The sequence below is a fragment of the Adiantum capillus-veneris genome, chromosome 7 (assembly GCF_014529385.1).
Source record: "Adiantum capillus-veneris isolate H3 chromosome 7, ASM1452938v2, whole genome shotgun sequence".
Taxonomy (NCBI): domain Eukaryota; kingdom Viridiplantae; phylum Streptophyta; class Polypodiopsida; order Polypodiales; family Pteridaceae; genus Adiantum; species Adiantum capillus-veneris.
The window spans coordinates 169,767,375-169,790,165 of NC_140937.1; the positions used below are offsets into that span (position 1 = coordinate 169,767,375).

Here is a 22,791-nt window from a genome sequence, read left to right on the forward strand (position 1 = left end):
TGGTCCACTTCCTCTCACAAAAAAGGCTTGCGGCTGCTTGCAATGGACAAGCTCTGTACTCCAAAGCGTTCTTGTGGCCTGAATATCCTTCATTTGTGTTCTCATGTTACAACAAGGAAGGCTACTTTGTTGTTGGTGTTGGTTGAGCAAAAACAGCCTTCGACGTAGATGCTTGCGTTTTTGTGCTCATGCGATTTCTACGCCAGCCTTCGGCCATTGGCAGCCGTCGTATTGGGATGTGGTTTTTGATAAAGTGGAGGCTACAATTCCGGGATGTCCCTTTGCTTCCAGTCTAGTGGCGGATTGTAAGGTCGTCACGACAGAATTGTTGTGGAATGGTACAGATGAGGTCTGTGGAAATTCACTTCGACTGGAAAGTTTGCATTGGAGTAGAGTTTTTGCTCAGGCTCTTGCTCAACGCTCTCCTAGATAGGCTTACTTTCTCTCCCACAAAGGTATTGATAGGATAGCAGACGTCCTCGACGCTGACGGACGGGTGCTCCCGTTCAAACAGGCTACTCGTACCTTTGGACTTGGGTTACACTACAAACGCATGTGGGACATTATTAAGGAGTTGGTCAATTCTGTATCTCCCATCCCGCCGCTACTTGAAGACAATCGAATTTGTGATTGGCTCTATGTTGGTTCCTTGCTTGGTTCGATATCGGCAAAGAAAGTGTATTATCATTTGCAGTCGTCCTCCTAGGTCAAAGAACACTGTAATAAGGTATGGATTATGAATAAGAGTGTTACCTGGTGGCGGAGTAAAGTTATGAAAGTGTGGCATGCTAAGCTACCTCTCAAGGAGCGATTGTTTATGTGGAGATGTATTGTTGGGGTTCTCCCCATTGGCAAATTACTGCCCTCTAGGAGATTGGCCTCTTCGAGATGCGTTCATTGTGGTGCAGGTATTGAGAATATATCGCATCTTCTATGGTCATGTTCTCGTACGAGACAGTTTGTCGATAGTATTTCTTCGGCTCTTCGCACGCGTTTTCCTGGATCTCAATTTGGTAAGTTTTTTTGGATCTTTGGAGTGCTTCCGCCTTTGCTTCGGCCGTATGGATACTTTTTCGGCTGGGTTAGATTCTGGGTATTATGGACAATGTGGAAAGCACGGAATTCCCTTATGTTTCAGCAGCTTCAAGTGGAATATGTTTCTTTCTTCAAGATATCTCTTAGACAGTCTCTTCAAGTTGCCTATGACTTGAATGAGCTTCCTATTACCCATTACCAGCTTTACTTTGATTGTTTCCGAGTTACAGCTTGTAATATTTTCTATGGGTTTTCCTCGCTTTCAATCTGACATTACCAAAAAAAAAAAGTGTTCGTGTGTGCGCGCGCGCATGAGTGCACATGCAAGCATGTGTGCGTGTGCACGCGCACACAACCAATTCCAGAAGCCAGCATTTCAATAAGATGTACCTTAGGTAGGTCATAGATTGTAAAACATCAAACAAAAGAATTTCTTCAAGTCTACGAAACCTCACCACATAAAAGCACAAACAAACAGATCATACGCAATATAGAATATGAGATGAATCCAAAATCACAATACTAAAAAATTTGAGGTCATTCATTGCATCCCCCCTTTCCCCGTCAACCCCATCATCTATGTGAACAGACACAAGCTTGCATGAATTCCCAAAGCTAAAACATCTCGACAATGTAGCTTGCTCTTGTCATGAACTGAAAAGAAAATAGAGAGAGAGAGAGAGAGAGAGAGAGAGAGAGAGACATTACATGAAAGATTTGCACAAACAAACAGATCACACACATCACCTTTTGTCTCGCTAGAGTGTCCCAATTTATGTTCTTGAAAAAAGGGTGCCTTTTCACCTGTCAAGCAACACATTGCATAAGAACTTAAGAGCAGTTTGGGAGAAGAACCGCTACCTACTGCCTCCAGCTAATGACATTTAGTTTTCTAGTATTCTGACACATTGGGATAATAAGATTTGGCAGTTGCCAAATTGCAGCAGTCTGAATTCAGCATATAAAAAACTAGCTAAAAGTTACCCAATCACCACATAGCAGAAAATCTATACATGACTAAATGCACAAATCTTGAAACGTCAGCATTCAAAGCTTCCAATATATCCGGAGTAGGATACTAGATATCTTTAAGGTAGCACAACAGGCATCAAAGTTATTTACAATACTGCCTTCGTAAGAGAAGTAAAACAAGAGCTGATCTATAAAGGAGTGCCATGTACTACTGAGTGCTCCTTCCAAACACCGAATTCAAGAAGGAATAGTTCATATATAATCCTAGTAAGATAATAACACACACCTCGGCAGCTCCATTGGCTCCAAGCCGAGTATTAGGATCCTCAATAAGTAGCCTAGATGCAACAACAACAACAAAAACACAGTAAAAATCTGACATCAAAAAACATTAATAAAAGAGTACTATATTGCTTTCTGGAAAGAGATTGAGCCTTCTTTGCCTCAAACAACTGACTTTGTACAATTGACAAATGGCAGAGATTCTTTCTATTGAGGGCCGCTCCGTGGGGGGGGGGGGGGGGGGGGGGGGGGAAATGGAAGCGAAGGGGGAGAGCACGCCCCAGGAGGGGAGGGGAGGGATTTGTACATTAGAGATTTTTACATGTACAAGGAAATGCACAAATATTTGTGCTATGCAAAACATGTCCACAAAGGTTACTACACAATATAAAGAAGCCTAAAGTGAACTAGGTTCATGAGACATGTAAAGATTGTGGCTGCATTGAGTAGAAAGGGTCAAAATTTTCTCTCTTGAATGTAACTCCTCTCTCTCTATTAAGGTGTTAATTTTGATCACGTGAAAAATAAATACGTGAGTTCTAAATTTGAAAGCATTGGTTGCGAGCAGTTTCTTCACAAGGTCCATGCAATTATGTCATTTGTAACGTTTGCATTCCTTTCAAAATGGATTCTATGCATTGAAATCTCATAGAGCACCCATTTGCATCATACACATGCCACCAAGGTGGAAAGGTACGTAAGGTACGGTACGTATTCGGTCCGTCCTGTACGTAGTACCGAATGGATTCAGTTGTTAGGTACGTTAAATTCGTATGTTTTTAATTCGTCCGTACTCTTCCTGTGCAAGGATCTACAGGTAACTTCTTGTATCTGTTGCACAGAAAACTCTCCTAAATAAGACGCCCAAATAACCAAGAACAAGGGCGAAAACAAGAGCGCTCAATAAGATTGGCTGTTTTTCTTTTAATAAAAAAAAAAGTGTACAGTACAGATCCGTACAGTACGGGACTGTATTGTACGGACGTACAGTACCGTATGGATCCATACGTGCGTCCGGATACAACCTTGCATGCCACACTCACTAGTGGGCACCGTTATATTGATGCTACTAGCCCAAAATGAGAAAGGAGGAGTATGATTACGTTTATAAGTGTTCAATTTGTCAAAAGGTTCTTCATTAAGTAGAAGATTGAGGTAGCTTGTGCATTTTCATTTATGTGATTGAATCAAGCCTATTGAGTGAGGCTTCAAAAAGAAGGGGTAGCACAAGAAGACCAGATAAAATAATACTTATCCAACAGCAATTTCAAGAACCAAACCTGTCGAATAAAATATCTCTTGGCATCCGGCGCGACAGATAGGAACAATCATAAATACATTTCTCTTATTTAGGAATGCCTTCAATCACAGGCGGCAAGGAATTGGATTGCATAGGCTGTATCCATGTATGCTTGCGTGCTAGAGTTCATGCTTGTATGTGTGTGCCATGCATGCCTGTGTATGCACGTACCCACACGCATGCATGCCGTATGGTTCTCCTTAAAGATCTGTAGCAAATTCAGGAAAGAGACCACCAGTCCTTATGCAAAAAAACACATCCATTAGTTGATAGAACATGGGTTCCATATTGGTGGCCTATCCACTATGAGGTCTGGGATGCCACGTTATTATAGGACACCACTACAATTATTTAAAAGTTCAAGTAAAACCTCAGATAAGATCATCGAGAAAAGTACTAATGAGATTTAAAGTAAAAACGATTGCTTTAAAACATTGTTCAATCACCTAGAAACACTTTAAAGAAATGACTCTTGAGCTTTTGACATACTTATCAATCAGATCCTTAGCATTAGCAGACATGTCTTCCGGTACTTGAGGCCAAGGAATCTTCCGATTCAGAATGTTCTCAAAAATTCTCTGAGTATACATAAGTCAAATCAAAGGTCACACACAAAGACACTTCAACACGAGAACAGTATTTTCAACACCATGACTCTTACCTGAGGGTGCTCTGCATTGAATGGAGGAACCCCAGTTAAACACTCAAAAAGGATGATACCAGTTGACCACCAGTCTGCACTGTTACCTGTCAATCAGACACAATGCATGAAAAAGTAATGTGATGTACCATAAGGTCAACAATATGACTTACAAGAAAGCAAAACATCACTTTGAAAGAAGCTGTGTACAATCAGTTGGTGAAATTGCAAAGTGACTTGGTAAGCTTTTGGCAAAATGTGATTCAAGAGCTAGTGGAACAATTTTCAACATTAAGCCTACAGATTTTGGATGCAAAAGTTTCCTTGTAAGAATGGCTTTTTATGTTAAATTCAGTTAGTCAACATATAATACCTTGGATAATAAGCGCGATTATTATTTAACTGCCCAAATTTGCAAGATTTTCAACTTGTATGGTTCCCATAATTAGTACAAGGTATTTTAAGTCTGTCAACAAGTTTCAACTAATTTGGATCAGTTTTGATGTACTTCCCTTCACCTACCAGTTGATCAAAGATGGAAGCAGGTCTGGCATCAATTTCCAACTCAAATGAGACCAAACCTTCCCGTGCCTTAACAAATCTTCTTATACTTCACCTTGGCAGGAGAAGCCTTGATCCAAAGCTCAATTTCAGACTCAGACGAAGAAAAAACGACTATTATCTTCTGGCTGAAATTGCACTTATTTTAAAGTTTGATGTTGGACAATTCTTTTACAATGGATTTCAAGCACTTTTAGCTCTAAAAAAGAAAAATCCATTGAAGTTCCTAATTGCAATATGTACCTCCTTCAATGAGCTAGCATGTGTCCACAGGCCTCAAACTACTACTCCATAGGTCAGCCATCAATAATGAACCATCCATTAGAAGGCTTTTTGCCTTCTCCCCGTGCCTACAACACCCTCAGCATGCATGCTCTCCAACGCTCCACTTGCATCCTCGTAAGGTCAACAATTAAGAAAATGGGAGCACCCTCCAAGCTCCAAAGTATAACCCGTTTCTTCATGAATGTCATGCGGGCTTCCACATGAAATTGTATGTACTATGCTGAGGGCCATCTTCTTTGTGGCATCCTTCCCGGCTCTCCAAGCTTTGAGGAAGGAGGGTGGTCCCTCTTGTTGTTAATATCCTAGGCGTGTGCATGATGCCCTCCCAAGTAAAATTGACGTTCTCAAGTACGTGACCGACATTGAGTCCACGTGCATGTCTCATGCACCACTACTCAATTATGGTGTTGACGAGCCCTTTTTGTGCATCCTCCTTGGCCTCCTGTGATATACCACTTAACCACTTCCACCCGACCCTCTCTTGTTTCCTCCATTTCCCAACGACACTTTCGGTTATGGCTTTGGCTAGCTCCTCCTTTATTGCCTCCATGTCCATCTCCATGAACACTCCCTCTTCGAGTGCCCAAAGAAAGGCAATCTCCACCTTGAGGATGTCCATCTCCTCTCTCATCATGTCTCTCCTTCTTTCATTCCTCTTTATGTTCCCTCCATGCCTCCTCCTCCTCCTCCTCCTTCCATGCCTCCTTGGTTTGTGCCCATTCTTCCTCCTCCTTTCTCCCATCCTCGATGATCGATCTCCTTCTCCATCTTGGCAAATTTAGTGACCATTTCCACATTGATGGTGGTGATGTGGCCATCCACAAGATTTTTGTTGCTTCTAATCAAGCCAATGAGCTTGCTCTCGATCTTCTCGAGCTCTTAAATTCCCACCCCCCTGGCAACCATTGCAAGCTGAGTGTCGATGGTGCTCAATTTTGCTCTACTCCACCATGTTCTTGTGCAAATGGTATTCTCGATGTGTATGTGCTTGTATGTATTTATGAGTATGTGTTGTATGTGTATGTTGATTGATATATATATATATATATGCGAGTATGGATGTATGTGTGTCTCCCAAATGCATTGACCTCAAAGTCTCGCACCCCTTATGGCACTTCTTTTTCTATTGATAAGTCACAGGGTACAAACGTCAGGGAGTCACCTTGCAACCATGTACTAATCTGTTGAGAGAAACCCCCTAGGCACTATTTCATAGGCACCTAACCCAAAGCAGCAGATACAAAAAGCTCGTGCCCCAAGCATCCTTAGCTAAAAACAGCGCCCCCCCCCCCCCCCCCCCCCCCAAAAAAAAAAAAAAAAAATCTGCTTTCACATTGGTGTACAAACTATAACGTCATTTATCCCGTTTTTTGTCACAATAGCTGCCATGCTTTACGCAGACTCCAACGTCAGTACCATATGGTTGATACCACGTGTCATCTCCATCTGACTTCTTGCGGCAGGTCAATCGCCACGCATCACTTTGTGACATACCCCCCTAAAAGAAGAGTAATTACTAATTAGCCTTGATTATGCCTGCAAAACTATGGACAATAAAACACCTCACTAGACATTGACTCTATGCTTACATGCATTTGATGACTCAAACCGTGCACCGGTACAAAGATACAAGTCATTGAACAATCATAATCACATTCACATCACTATCCTCATTGAGATCTTAGACGTAAACCATAATCATTATGATTTACTTAGCCATCACATCGAGACCGCATTGATCTTTCACGCATGTCTTGATACACTAAATCTCGTCACTCCAAGAGCACATACTCAAACAGGAGAACAATTGTAATAGTACACGAATCGTTCTGTTAGGAATTCCTAACCCCAATCCCAAAAATTATGGTTAACTTTTCTGTACATATCATAAAGTCACTCAGTAGAGTCTTGTCAGCCTATCAACACCCCTAAAATCTTAGAGAGAAATTGGTTGACACTATTCTCTTTTGGGCAATCTGTGACAAAGAAGTGGAGTGGCTTAAACCCGCTGATTCAGGAGCAAAACCAAAGGCCACAAGGTAAAGCTCAATACCTAAGGTGTATCTACAGGTCCTCCTCCTCCATCCACTTTGCATCAAGAGCTGGATAATTCTTGAGCTTGACCAAAGCTCTGCAGAGCTAGCTTACCCTTCCCTTTTATTTCCTTTTGTGCTAGGACTTGTTTAGATATAAGAATTTCCTTGATTTCTTCAACCTCTTGTTGCTCCTCTGGCTCCCTGCCAGGTGCAGTGGAAGTATTTATGGACTTAGCTCCGATCTAGTACTCCGCACAAACACAAGGGACACTTTACTTCACTTGATAGAACTGAACTGAACTGAAAGAAAGAGAGAGACAAGAGAGAGAAAAGAGACGACACAGGGATGTCGGGTCCCAACCCTCAAGGACCCCCTTGCTCCGTTGCCAAAGCAAGTACTTTCTTTATTCTTGCACAAATGCTCATACAATGACTGGATGCTGTGATGCTGATAATGGATACTATGTTGATTACGGGGAAGTCTACAATGGGAGCATGCTGGTCATGTTGATCATGCGGTCCTATGTCGGAGACGGAGAAGTCGGCGACGAGGTTCTATGTCGAAGACACGGAGGTTGATGACAAGGTCATACTAACCATGCTGGTCATGCGGGTACTATGTCAAAGATGGTGAGGTCCGCGACGGCGTCTATGTCAAAGACGAGGACGTCAACGACAAGGTCATGCTAATCATGCTGAAATCTGGAAACACTAGGTGTTCTGCTACTGTCGCACCGCGAAGACTGATCTGCAACCACCAATGAGAGTCTGGTTCTACAATGCAAAAACGCTGCCTGTCTGAGGCTGACGATGCCGAAAACACTGGCTGTTTCTGGTTGAAAACTGAGCGTTGATGAAACTGCTGCGACAAGGGACAACCGGCGAGGATCTGCAAGCAGGTCGGGTCGGTTTGGTAAGGGAAAAGGCTGATCTGGAAAACGCAGGTTTTACTTGCTGAAAACGCTGGTCCTTCTGGGCTGGTTCATGTGAGAAAACGCTGGGCTGATGCTGGCCCTCGCGGCACGTCTCATGCTCCTACCGGCTCCCAGGTGATCTGCTCTCTTCAAGCGCCCAAGGGTTCCTTATATATCCATCACAAACTGGGTCTAGCAGTTATCCTTTAGATCCCATGATCTGGCCTTTTTATTAATAAGTACAATCACTTATTAATAAGGTGCAAACTATAAGAGGTGGTTCACATGTACGGATTCATGCGGTACAAATGCTCATGCTAACTGACCGTCATGTGCAAGAGAGGGTATGCAAGGAGAGCAACTGATGCTAGACTGTGGCAGAACAAGCGAAGTGCGCACGTGACACTCCCTGTCCACTGGTACTTCACCTTTGAAAGGTCTCAATAGACTCACATGAAAAGCATTGTGAATCTTCCAAGAATCTGGCAGCTTTGGTCTAAAGGATACATCGTTGATCTTTTCGGGAATTTGGAAGGGTCCATAGTATCTATTACTTAGCTTTGGAAAAAGCATCTCCTTTACCTTCGTCTTTTTAAGGTGTGCCTTCTCAAATCGAAGAAGCTCCCAATCACCTTCCTTCAACTCCAAGTCGTGTCGATACTTGTCTGTTGCTCTCTTCTCCCGTTCTTGAGACTTCTGCAAAGCCTCCTTAAACTTAGCACAAGGAGTCTCCAGATCCTGTACAAAATGATATGCTTGGAGTATCTAGTCCTTGGTGCACAAAATAAGAGGAACCTTTTTACCACCTTTGAATCGTACCTTCCTCGTCGAAGTGTGAACAATAATACTTCTCCCACTGAGACTTATTTTTAGAGATATAACAATTCAACAAGTCCAAAACCACTAAACTGGTAATCTTTGACCTCCATCGGACCGTCGATGAAATGAAGAAGAGAATTTGTACATAGTGCCCACATTTTCACACACTGATGTACTGGTAAAACGGGGGTCTCTATCTAAAACAATAGACTAAGGCATCCCGTGTAGCCAAAAGATGTGCGAGACAAATAGCTTTGCCAAATGATTGGCCTTCACTATCTTCTTCACTTGTATAAAATGAGTATGTTTGCTGAATATATCCACAATAGTGCAAATCCCATCATGCTCGCTCCGAGTCTCGAGAAGGTCAAAGATAAAGGCCATCGCTATACTCTCTTATAGTCGATCTGGAAATGTTGTAGGTAAATGAATTTATCTTCTTCATTGGTATAAAATGAGTATATTTGTTGAATATATCCACAAGAGTGCAAATCCCGTCATGCTCATCTGAGTCTTTGGGAAGGTCAAAGATAAAGCCCATCGCTATACTCTCTTATAGTCAATCTGGAATCAATAAATGTTGTAGGAGTAGTGTCACTTTGTGCTTGTTATGCTTCGATTCCTTACATACTACGTCAACACCTTCTGCCTCAAACCACGTGGCACACACAACATGGTCTTTCGCATCAAAAACCCTTCCTTGAGAGAAAAGGCAAACACCTCTATACCTTGTAGAAGAACTTACCAAAATCCGGGTTAGTAGTTTACTGCTCCTGTCACGAGGACGTGGCAACTACTAACCTTAGTTGTTGGTTTCTTTCCAATGATTTTTGTTTAATTTTTGAGACCCTCTTTTTGAAGTTGCAAATGGTCGGACATTGTAATGCCAATGTGAACGGTAGTTTCACCCGCAGACGGAAAGTTGGTCAGCACTAGAACTCGTAAAGTAAAAGGATGTCTAGGCTCAGCTCAAGATCATGTAGGTACGCCCATTGCACTTAGCAAGCTGGTGGATACTAGGAAGTGAACTCAATAAAGGCATAAAGTCAAGGTGGGATCACCAACAGAAAGTATCCAACAGTTGGGCCACGTTGCACTGTGGATGCGGTCCCCATGAGGATAGATGGTCAGATGACCAATGGGAGTCCAACAGAAGCATCTCCAAAAACTAGGGAATTGCTATTTTGGGCCGTGAAATTTGTTCACGTCATTAGCTTCAAAATGACAAGGGGAACATTTTATTACTCTACTGCAAAGTCAATTGATGCACCAGTTGAGAGATTTTTAAGCAGGAAGCCTAATGCGGGGAAATTGCATGCATGAGTGCCAAGTGGCACTTTTTCGCCAATTTACCAAGTTTGGGAGAACAGAACTCGTAACTGACAGCAGTTTTGGAGGCTGATAACTGTGATTTTCATCCATTTCTCTCCATTTTTGAGCTTCCCATGACTTTACCTAAGACCAAGGAGCTCATTTTCAGCATTTGAAGGCATCAAATGTGTGTTTACAGGGCTGTTTTGCTGCGTTTTCAGCGATACGCAGGTTTTGGCAGCCATGGAAATCTTCCCCTTTTGTATCTATTTGTTCATAGATGCATTACAGGTCAAGCGCAGAAGAGGGGGCGCTCGATTTATGTTGGGGGGATGCTTCATTGAGAACCTGTCACACAGGTTAAGAGCTATGGAGTGCTTTCTTTCCCTCTCATGTACATGTGGTGCTAGGAGTAATGCCCTGCACACTTCAGACTGCTCTCTCTCTCCCCTACGTGCAGTTATGTGATGCCCCACAAGAGGCTCTTCATTTGCCTGATGTACAGCTGTGAGGTTTCATGCTTTTGTGCTGAGGCAAGAGCCTCCTTGAGCAGGAACAGGGGTAGCTAACTGCTACTCCAAAACAAGCATCGGTGAGGGTCTTAACCTCACCGTACAGGTGTGTTTTCAGTGTTGTGTATGCACTGTAAATTGATTGTTTTCAACCATACGGACGCCAGAATCGTTGGGAATCGTGCCCCACTGGCAGAGGACAGTTAGAGGAATGTTTGAGGCTGAAAACAGGGCAAAAACCAGTAAATACAGCGTGCTGAATTTACTGTTTTTGGGAGGAATCAGAGGGTTTATGCCAGTGGAAGTAAGTTCCATCAGGGGAATTGGTTTCGCGCAAGTTTCGGGGGCTGTTATGCAACCGAAATTTGGCCAAAACAGGTGGTATCTAGTTGGATACAGGTAAAGAATTCTTAGGACTCTACTTTGTAATTTACCCTCTCAGAATATAAAGAAATACCGAAAGGGACGCCAATTTTGGGGCCTACAGGTTGTCGGCGTCTGCTGGGAGCATTCTAGCTTCCGAGCCGTGTGTGTGCTTAAGTGTTAATTCCCGTCACAGGTTTCCTTTGCACGTTCTCTCTGTGTGTGTCTAAAGTAAAGAATTTCGAGTGAAAGCCAAAGGCTAGCGCCCCTCGGGCCAGTTTCAAGGTTCCATTGCCGGAATATCAATCACTTTTTCCTCAAAGAGTGAGCCTCGGTTGTTTTGGGTAAAGACACAGAGTACAGGAACGCGGGATTACACTATGGCCGACAAAGGGAAGGGCATTATGGAAGAGGGTTTCTCTTCACAGGACAGACAGGAAATTCAGCACGTTCGCCCTGCCAAAAAGTGGTCAAATTAGGACTGATTTTCTGCTGCGTTTTTAGGGTTTGCAAGTATGAACCAAGATGAGATAGGGAGAGGTCTCACGGTGGTAGATTGGCCACTAGATCTCCTACGGGAGTGATGTGGGTCTGCCAGGTGACACGCTGCTTGCCGATTCTCTGAGGCGATTGCTTGGATTCTATGACACATTGGTAAATCATCTTGAAATTTGAACTTACTTGGTCGTGGACGGTACGTCAGTGTTGTGGAATTATGCTTGTTTGTAGAGGCAAGAGCCTTTTGCACACGTAAAAGTCAAGGGACACGTTGCAAAATGCTATGTGGTGAAGTTCAAGAACTATCGACCTATGGATGCAAAGTGGATGAAAGAGCATGAACTATCAGAGTCACCAAATGTATTGGAGCAGACCTTGAGGCCTTTGGGTTACAGCCTACTTATGCCCCAACGCAATATGTGCAAAGCAGAGGTAATGATAGAGCTAGCACATCGGATGTACATATGAATTCAGTGTAATAGATGGAAATGACAAAAGTATGAAGGTCTCATTAAGTCATTTGTATCTATGTGTTACGACCTTTCTTGCGGATACATGCGATGATAAAAGAGTGCTAACAACACAAGATCATCAGTGGCATGTATTTATGGTATGCAATCGAGGACGTTTGCGATTTCAAGAGGGGGGTATGTCATGAGGACGTGGCAACTGCTAACCTAAGTTGTTGGTTTCTTTCCAATGATTTTTGTTTAATTTTTGAGACCCTCTCTTTGAAGTTGCAAATGGTCGGACATTGTATGGCCAATGTGAACGGTAGTTTCACCCGCAGATGGGAAGTTGGTCGGCACTGGAACTCGTAAAGTAAAAGGATGTCTAGGCTCAATTCAAGATCATGTAGGTACCCCCATCGCACTTAGCAAGTTGGTGGATACTAGGAAGTGAACTCAATAAAGGCATGAAGTCAAGGTGGGATCACCAACAGAAAGTATCCGACAGTTGGGCCAAGTTGCACTTTTGGATGCGGTCCCAATGAGGATAGATGGTCAGATGACCAGTGGGACCCAACAGAAGCATTTCCTAAAAATTAGGGAACTGCTATTTTGGGCCATGAAATCTGTTCGCGTCATTGGCTTCAAAATGACAAGGGAAACATTTTATTACTCTGCTGCAAAGTCAATTGATGCACCAGTTGAGAGGCTTTTAAGCAAGAAGCTCAATGCGGGAAAATTGCATGTATGAGTGCGAAGCGGCACTTTTTGGCCAATTTACCAAGTTTGGGAGAACATAACTCGTAACTGACTTTTTGGAGCAGTTTTGGAGGCTGATAGCTGTGATTTTCAGCCATTTCTCTCCATTTTCTAGCTTCCCATGACTTTACCTAGGACCAAGTGCTCGTTTTAGAAGGCATCAGATGCGTGTTTTACAAGGCTGTTTTGCTGCGTTTTCAGTGATACACAGGTTTTGGCAGCCATGGAAATCTTCCCCTTTTGCATCTATTTGTTCACAGATGCATTACAAGTCAAGCGCAAAAGAGGGGGCACTCGATTTATGTTGGGGGGATGCTTCATTGAGAACCTGTCACACAGGTTAAGAGCTATGGAGTGCTTTCTTTCCCTCTCATGTACAGTGTGGCGCTAGGAGTGATGCCCTGCACACTACACACTGCTCTCTCTCTCCCCTACGTGCAGTTATGTGATGCCCCACAAGAGGCTCTTCATTTGACTGATGTAGAGCTATGTGGTTTCATGCTTTTGTGTTGAGGCAAGAGCCTCCTTGAGCAGGAACAGGGGTAGCTAACTGCTACTCCAAAGCAGGCACCGGTGAGGGTCATAACCTCACCGTACAGGTGCGTTTTCAGCGTTGTGTATGCACTGTAAATTGACTGTTTTTTAACCATACGGACGCCAAAACCATTGGGAATCATGCCCCACTGGCAGAGGACAGTTAGGGGACTGTTTGGGGCTGAAAACGGGGCAAAAACCAGTAAATACAACGTGCTGAATTTACTGTTTTTGGGGAATCAGAGGGTTTATGCCAGTGGAAGTGAGTTTCAGCAGGGAAATTGGTTTCGCGCAAGTTTCGGGGCTGTTATGCTGCCGAAATTTGGCCAAAATAGGTGGTATCTAGCTGGATATAGGTAAAGAATTCCCAGGACTCTACTTTATAATTTACCCTCTCAAAATATAAAGAAATACCGAAAGGGACGCCAATTTTGGGGCCTACATGTTGTCAGCATCTGCTCGGAGCATTCTAGCTTCCGAGCCGTGTGTGTGCTTAAGTGTTAATTCCCGTCGCAGGTTTCCTTTGCACGTTCTCTTTGTGTGTGTCTAAAGTAAAGAATTTCGGGTGAAAGCCAAAGCCTACCGCCCCTCGGGCCGGTTTCAACTCCCCCATTGTATCAAAATCATGATGATGCACTAGAGTCACAGCAGATATCTCTGGTTTGCAAGTTGACGCATCTGCCACCACATTCTTCTCTCTTCTGAAAGTACAATAGACCCATCGGGAGTGGCAAAAGGATTATTACCCATAGGTGGTGGCTCACTTTGGTTTGGGGTATCGTTATGGGAAAATTTTCCCAAGTGTCCATGGCTTCGTAGAAACGAGTTTTGATAAAGATGGTGTCCCTCCCTTGCTCAATCAAATGGTTTCCTTTGTCTTCTTCAACCATCAAGGGTGGAGGTAATATATGGTCACCTCCCCCTGGCCTCGCAGCTTTGGCTTTATCATCAGTTTTGTAGATATTCGCACCACAAACATTGGTATGAGAATACAAGACATGTTCATAGTGGATGTGTCTTGCCCCTTACGAAGTCTCCTTTTCATTAATTTGTGGAAACCTCTTGCTTTAACAACATTTGTCTCTCATAAGCTATGACATGGCCCTCTTGCATTAAACCGCTCCCAAACTGCTTCCACAAGCATCACAACGATTTCTGTAAGTCTAGTAGCTTCAAAACTTGCCAAGTAGCAACTTTTGCTTAAGTCTCTCAAAAGCTGCAATCTATGAAGGTCCCCCAAATGAATGGTACCCCATTCTGAGTCAAGGTGTGCATTGGCGAAGCAACCTCTCCAAACTTTCGAATGAACCACACGCAACATGTAGTAAGAGCATAATCCCAAAAAGCTCCTTACATCATGTACATTCCTCAAAGGAGGCCAATCTCAAATAGCAACCATTTAGCTAGATCCATGCTAACAACCTTGGACGAAACAATGTCCAAGAAAGTGTATCTCCGATGAAAAGAACTCACTTTTCTTCCGGTTGATAACCAATATTAGTTCTCATAAGGCTTTGAATAATCACAGCAAATGCTCTCCATATTCTGCTTTAGATTTCAAGAAAATAATGATGTCATCAAAATGTGCCCACAAACTATCTATGCTCTCTAAAGATCCGATCCATCATCCTATTCAACGGTTGCGTGCTAACAGTACACAAGTAAAGTGTACCGACCTTTTCTCCCTTGGCAACCACCAAAGATCCCTTTGAGATCTTCCACCGTTTGTTTCCGAATGCAATGTTGTGACCTTCATCGTCCAATTGTCCTGTAGAGATCAAATTTTTGCGAAGAGAAGGAACATGCCTAACATCTTCAAGCTTCCATTCATTTTCGTTAGCAGTTTTGACAGAAACTGTACCTTTGCCGACAATCTCACAAGCTTCATCATCTCCCAAGTATAAGTATATAATCGATTCTGAGTATTGGAAACATGTTCTTGATGGTAATCGTATTGAAGAGCCATGTAGTCGATACACATCCTCTAAAATCCATCTTTCTTCTCTATAAGTATTATTGGAGAGTAAAAGGGTGAGGTATTGGGCTGGATCAAACCCTTTTCCAATAGGTCTTGTCCTTGGCTCAAAAATTCTTCCTGTTGGGCTCACCTCACTCTATATGGGAGGGCGGTTTGGAGGATTACTGCCACGGATCAATTCTATGGTGTAATCCTCTAGTCTTTTCGGAGTTAACTCGCTCGGCAAACCCTCTGAGAAACAAACGGCATAAGCTTGAAGGAAACTCTACCCACACTAACTCTTAACTCAGAGAAATTGGAATCCTTGTCTTCTTCCATATTATTGAGAAAGATCGACTTAACAAAAAGACTTGGATCCCATTAATTTCGAAATGGCCAAAGTCAATACAATGGGGATGATTCACCTTTTAGCTTTTACATATTCTTCAACTCAATCTTCCTAGCCCCATAATCCATCACAACGTTGTTCTTCCGATGCCAAGGCATTTCTAGATGTACATACCACCCCACCCTTCCAATGGCATAATCTTGAAGTCTTCATGCCCTAAGTAGCCCTAACAATGCAGCCTAACCTTGCTTCAAAAATAAAGAGGCGCGCATCGCGCTCCTCCAACAAGCACTCCTCCTCAAGGGCACTAAAGTCTAGATCAATGAGGCCTTAACACCCGCTCAACTTAAAGTCGAGCTTCAAAAAGTACGAGATGCACAAGCAACAGGCAAATGGGCTGTGTACCGAGGCGGCAAGGCTATCATTGAGGAGTTTTGAGTCCCAAAAACCCCCAAGCCATTTCCCTTACCCACTTCCCCTTCCCCTCCTAAGTGACATATGTCACAATTTTGTTGTATCTACATTTAGTTATATTCTCCATGTACTCTTTTTAGCAAGAGCCCAGCAATGTATGTTCTCTTGGTCCCATACATCATATTTGACCTCCGAGGACGATAATGAAATCTCTCTCTCTCTCTCTCTCTCTCTCTCTCTCTCTCTCTCTCTCTCTCTCTCTCTCTCTCTCTCTCTCTCTCTCTCTCTCTCTCTCTCTCTCATCAAGTTCAATGAATTTGCAGTTTCTGTTCATGTGTTGCTATTGATTTCTCGCTTGGAGCATCCAAGCCTGTAACACTTTCTCTACACCCTTGGACACTAGCTTTTCCGTAGCATAAGTTGAAGGCCCGGACATCATTGAGAAACTGTCAGAAGCAGGATCCATAAGTTCCTAAATGCTTGAAGTTTTTTGCTTCAAACAATATCATTGAATTTCCTTTGGTAGACTACAACAGTATCTTTCCATTTGTTACTTTAAAGAGACCCTTCGCAAAGAAGCAACAGGTAGGAAAGTATTCCAATATCTCTGATTATAGGGAGAAAGGGTATCTTCCTCTTTCATCGTAAGGTGGTTCCATGTCGTCAAGACATCGGCTTCGAATAGGGCAATCAACCAAATAAATGAGAACCACCATTGAACTTGACCTAGTTTCGAGTCACTTTTTCGTACAGTAAAAGCGTCAACCACCATGTCTATGTATTCCCTTTAAGGTGGGATACCACCTTGGAGGCTTCCATAAGGTTGCCTCCTAAGAAAGTCAACCGGAGTCGTCTTCGAAGTGAACACGCCATCGGTGTTCCCTTTTAGACCCCTTCTCTGCCAAATCCTCGAAAGTTGACTATCAACCAAGTATAAGAGTTCAGATTCATGTTCGATGGTAGCTCCAGTATCTCCCAAGAGCAGATTAGGGAGTGAGGGTTGTTTTGTGTCTGTGCCCAGCCGTTCTTGAGGTAGACGTACTTGTTCACGACGGTGCACTTCACTGTGTTGCTCACCCGGTAGGCGGCTAGCATGAGGCGAGACCCCCGTTCCTAGGGTTTCCCGAGATCAGAGTCTTGAGTCTTCTACAGTTTTGCTACTAAATATGTGTCCCAGACTCAAGTCACTTTCATTGAGTTTACATATTTATTAGCATATTTTAGCCATTTATTGGGATCATGGGGTTTCTAGCTAAGGTAGGGCAAACTTCCGGTTGCCCTATATAGGCAACCCCCCTCCCCCTCCCCCTTCTTGTACTTTTGGCATGTTATTCAATGCAAAGATCCAACATTTGGGGCACTCTTCTCTCTCTAGCATTTTCTCTACTACTAGCGTTTTCTGTGTGCTTGCATTTCACCTCTCTCTAGCGTTTTCTCTCGCCACATCAATCTCCCCTCTCTGGCGTTTTTCATCTACGATCTCTCCCTCTACACCTAGCACTCCCTATTTGCACCACGTGGACACCCTCTTCGGTATTCCGTTGTGTGCGGTGTGTTCCCGTGCCCGTTCGGTGGGCGGTACACGCTAGGGACTTCACGGCGAGGAGATCCATCACAATAGATAAGAGATCTATTGGCTGCCTGGTATGGAGAGGTGGTTTGCTCGCGGTTGCAAACAAGTTCATCATCCGATTCACTCTTTTCCACTGCACCTTTGACATGGTATCAGAGCCACGGCTTGCTCTCGAATGGGATCGGTGATTTGTTTATGGTGCTGATTTTTCAGCGACGAAAAGAGACGGTTTGCAGTTTTTTCTGCGTTTTTCACTCTTTTGGGGCTGATTTTGGCTGTAGTGGCCAGATTTTCAGATATTTTTTTCTACCTCGACCTAGCCGTATCACATGCCTAGATTCTCCGATGATTTTGAAACCAATTCAATCCATGGTGACGAAGTAAACCATGAGGATGGGATCGGCCGCAGTGAGACCACCGTCAACGAAGAATGGGGAGATTGGTCCCAGTTCTACTCCGGCGTAGGTAATCAACCAATCAAGATACCTACACTCCCTACCTTCGGCAATTGAATGGAGACAACTTTGCCATTTGGAAAGCCGCCATGATGGCGGACTTTGATTCTTACGAGCTTGGAGGTTTTGTCTCGAGCAACTTTCAAAAGCCAAAGGACCCAAACGGAGCGAAGTTATGGGAGTGTGTCAATGCTCAGATCCGGTCCTTCATTATCCTCAATAGTACACCATCGGTGATTAGCCATATACGATTGATGAAAGATGCGAAGTTGATTTAGGATCGGCTTTCTTCCCTTTATGATCGAGTTTCTCCAATGAAGCGGATAGCCCTCGAGGTGCAATTGAGGACCTTGGATGCGAAGCACTCTTCCATGCAGGATCACATCAACAAGATGCAGGAGCTTCAGGAGGAGATACTTCATATGGGAAAGCTTATCAATTTAGAGGACATGACCATTCATCTTTTGGCCCAATTGCCTCCTCGCTACACCAACTTCTACTCTTCCTTGATTACCAGTGGCCGGCTGAATACTATCACTTGGGACGAGCTAGTGCCAATGGTTTTGGACCAGGAGGAGCGGTTCAAAACGGGGAAGAAGTCAGGCTCTGAAGCCTTGACCGGTTCTCCCAACAACAACAAGAAGCAGAAGGTAAGAGGAAAAGCAACAACACCAAAGACAAGAAGAGTGATGCCAAGCGTGATGCCTTGAAGGCAGAACCGCACATGACACCTTCGAAGGATCTTCTGTCCAACATGCAACGACACTGTGGTACCATTTTCATTGGCGACAAATCAGAAATTCCTATTCACAGCGAGGGTTCCATGGAGATCATTCCCAACCGCCACAGAAGGGGTATGCATACCTCCAAGGTACTTTATGCTCCAAAGCTTGGATTTAATCTTATGTCTGTGCACGAGGTGTGCAAGCTTGGCATGGAGGTGATCTTTATAGAGGATCCGGTATCTATTCGGGATCAGCAATCCGGCAAAGAGGTCAAAGGGGGCTTGGTAGAGAACGGACTCTACACGCTCTATGCTCTTTCTTCATCGACACGGATACCCACAGGTGATCTTTGGCATTACAAGTTTATTCATTTGAACAATGATGCTCTTCAGCTTGCTTTTCGTGAGCAGATGCTTACAGACTTACCAGATGTTGGGAGTAAGCATGGGAAATGCATTACTTGCATTCGTGGGAAGCAACATCGAGAATCTATCCCAAGGCTTGCTACATGCTGAGCCATTGCCGTATTGGAGTTGGTTCACACCGACCTTCATGGACCTATGTAGACCCCTTCCCTCGGCAAGGCTCTCTATTTTATGTTATTGGTCGATGATTATTAATGAAATCCAGTCTGTTTGTTTACTCGATCTTTTTGAAAGAATTGAGCGATAATGATAGGACAAATATGTCTAAACTTGATAAAGAACGCCAAGATTTTCTCCACTCTCACGCTGATTGCTTCTCAGAGGGCCTACCAAGCGAGTTACCACCTGCTCGTCCTGAAGATTATACCATTGATCTGATACCTGGAAGCACACCACCGAACCGGCCACCTTACCATGTAAGCCGAGCACAGAATGAAGAGATTATGAACCAAGTGAAAGACCTCTTGGAAAAGGGTCTTGTCTAGCCTAGTACTTCACCATATTGCTCTCTAGTGTTGTTGGTTTTGAAGAAGGACGGATCTTGGAGAATGTGCATCGATTATAGAGCTCTCAACAAAGTCACCATCAAGAATAGATTTCCGATTCCTAGGATCGATGACATACTCGACAGGTTGATCTGAAGAGTGGATATCATCAGATCAGGATCGCGCCGGGAGACGTCTACAAGACGGCTTTTCGGACGACTTTTGGGTTATTTGAGTTTTTGGTGATGCCTTTTGGCTTAACCAATGCTCCTGCGACATTTAACCGGATGATGGATAGGATTTTTCGAGAGTATAGGCTATTTGTTGGCTTTTTTTTTTACGACGTCATTGTTTTCTCCAAGAATGAGGCAGAACACAAAGATCATCTGCTTCAGATCTTTCAGGCATTACGAGATCACAAGTTAGTGATTAATGCAAAGAAAAGTGAATTTTTCCTACCAGAGATACACTTTTTGGGACACATTGTCTCAGCAGTAGGAGTGCAAATGGATCCGGCCAAGATAGAGACTATCCGTGATTGGCCTGATTTGAAGAATGTCATGAAGTTAGAAGCTTCTTGGGACTGTGTTCGTACTACAAGCGGTTCACTCGAAAGTTTGCAGAGGTTGCTTCCCCTTTTGCATATCTTGACACAGAAAGGAGTCCCTTTCTCGTGGGGATGGGGATCCACAGAGGTGACTGCCTTTCAGACACTGAAAGAGAAATTGACTACAGGACCAGTTTTGACTTTGCCGGACTTGCAGAAGTCATTTGAAGTATATTGTGATGCTTGTGGTCGTAGTCTGGGTGTGGTCTTGATGCAAGAAGGCCAAGTCATTGCTTACGAGAGCCGATTGTTCTCAAGGCCGGAGATGACAGCACAGATTTATGAGAAAGAGCTTTTGGCGGTTATCCATGCTCCTACTCAGTGGCGGCATTACCTACTCAGAGCAGATTTTACTGTCTTTACAGACCATCAGAGTTTGGCTACTTCTTGTCACAGAAGCAGCTTTCGGAAAAGCAGATGCGGTGGGCGAACATCTTGTCATAGTTTCACTTCCAGATTGTCCATGTGCAGGGACAGAAGAATGTGGTGGCACATGCTTTGTCTCGGAAGCTGTTGGTTCTGGCTATTTCCACGATACATCATAGGAGCTTCGAGGATATGGTCTACTAGTATGCCACAGATACAGATTTTGCAGATGTTTTCACACGGATACAAGATGGAGAGACAGTAGCAGGATACTCCATTCGGGAAGGCTACTTGATGAGAAAAACCATGTTGTGCGTTACACAGCCGTTGAGGGAAAAGGTTATGACTGAATGCCACTGTTTACCTTTTACGGGTCACCGCAGCATTGCTACCACCATGAAAGGGGTAGAGAGATACTTCTTTTGGCCGAGACTCAAAAAGGATGTGGAAGAGTTTGTGCGCAGTTGCTTAGTATGCCAGAAGGTCAAGTTTGACAGGCATAAAGCACAGGGATTGTTACAGCCTTTACCCATACCCACCCGCCCCTGGGAAAGTATTGCAATGGATTTCGTTTTTAATCTCCCGAGAATACAGAGTGGTCACGATGGTATCTGGACTGTTATTGACAGATTTAGGAAACAGGCTCATTTCATTCCAGTGAAGAAAACAGTCAATCCGGATCACTATTTGTGGCCCAGATCTTCAGATTACATGGCATGCCTGAGACGATTGTCTCCGACAGGGACCCCAGATTTACGAGTTTGTTTTGGAAGGCAATTTGGGAGAACATTGGTACGCAGTTGCACTTCTCGTCATCGTTCCACCCGCAGACTGATGGGCAATCTGAGATTGCAAATTCAATGGTTCTAGATTTATTGAAGTCTTATATCTCAGATCAGAAGACTCAATGGGAAAAGTTCCACCAAAGGCGATACACTCTTCGACGGGGAAGACGCCATTTGAGATTGTTGAAGGTGCTGTGAAGGTTCCACCCTTTCTAAGCACGAAAGATAAGATTTTTGAAGCGGATGAATATACGCAAGACTTAGATACGGCTTTTGCCAAGGTTCGCGAGACTTTGCAGAAGTCTCAAGAACGACAGAAAAAGGCAGCGCCATCGTCGCGACTTGAAATTGAAGGAGGATGATTGGTTGCTCTTACGTTTTGAAAAGGCACGCTTGAGAAAGAAAAAGGGAAAGGAGAGGCTTTTTCCAAAGCTTAGTATGCGATACTACGGACCTTTCCAGATCACTGAAAAGATAAATAAGGTCTCCTTCCGACTGAAACTGCCAGATACTTGGAGGATTCACAATGCATTCCATGTGAGTCTCTTGAAACCTTTTAAAGGCAATGTGCCGGATGATGGGGAGCCTGATGAGCAACACAAAGTGGAAGAAAACGAGGAGATCCTTGTTCCTGAACAGATTTTGGCACATTAAGGATACGAAGAATAAAGGTAAAGTCCGAAGGCGGTTCTTGGTTAAGTTCAAGAACTACCCTGCATTGGATGCGAAGTGGATGGAGGAGGAGGACCTAGCAGATACTCCTCAGATTGTGAAACTTTACCTCGATGCTTTTGGTTTAGCATACTCTACTCCAAATGGAACCCAGAATTCAGCTTGGCCGGAGATTTGGTGCAGTTTTATGCACAAGAGGGGAGTCACTCCGCTCCTTTGTCAACAGATGCCTTGATTTAGATACTAGAGTCACTGATGTCTCTTTGAGTTTCAGGGATGCTGAAAGCTGACAGTATTCTACTGTATGACTTTATGGAATGGAATTCCTGATTATGATACTGATTTGTTCTTGACTTCTTTAAGTGCAAGTGCTGATATACCAGATGACTGCAGCATTTTGGTCTGATTGATCTCGAATAGACATGGTTGTAATAGAGGTTAGTCAATCGGACATCAATGAGGTCCCGATTGGATCTAGATGCGATTGCTAGCTACATTGCTGATAAATCATGGTCTAAGATCCGAATGAATGTTGAATGTCATGTGATGTCCTGTCGATTGGTACATGTGCTAGATGTGTATTCCTAGTAAGTAGGTACTAACAGTCAGTGTCTGCTAAGACGGTTTATGGCTTCTGTCTGTTTTGCAGGCGTAATCGAGGGCAATTACAATGCTTTCAAGAGGGGGGTATGTCACAAAGTGATGATG

The 22,791-nt window shown here is 43.7% G+C and overlaps 1 protein-coding gene across 3 annotated transcripts in view; it reads right to left on the reverse strand.

Moving 5' to 3' along the window:
• Nucleotides 1-22,791, reverse strand: part of LOC147455031 (putative serine/threonine protein kinase IRE) — an 87,501-nt gene that overhangs the window by 19,025 nt on the left and 45,685 nt on the right. For 2 of the 3 annotated variants that reach the window (XR_015188726.1, XM_086516897.1), the window contains exons 11-14: nt 4,251-4,336; nt 4,079-4,167; nt 2,294-2,345; nt 1,783-1,839 (exon numbers count right to left, since the gene is read on the reverse strand). Coding sequence is in view for 1 of the 3 variants with exons in the window: in XM_086516897.1 (XP_086373023.1) it covers nt 1,783-1,839; nt 2,294-2,345; nt 4,079-4,167; nt 4,251-4,336 (284 nt within the window). In the remaining 2 variants the exon portion in view is untranslated. Of the gene's footprint in view, nt 1-1,782; nt 1,840-2,293; nt 2,346-4,078; nt 4,168-4,250; nt 4,337-22,791 lie in introns of those variants that run through there. The other variant, XR_015188727.1, reaches the window with a different exon arrangement.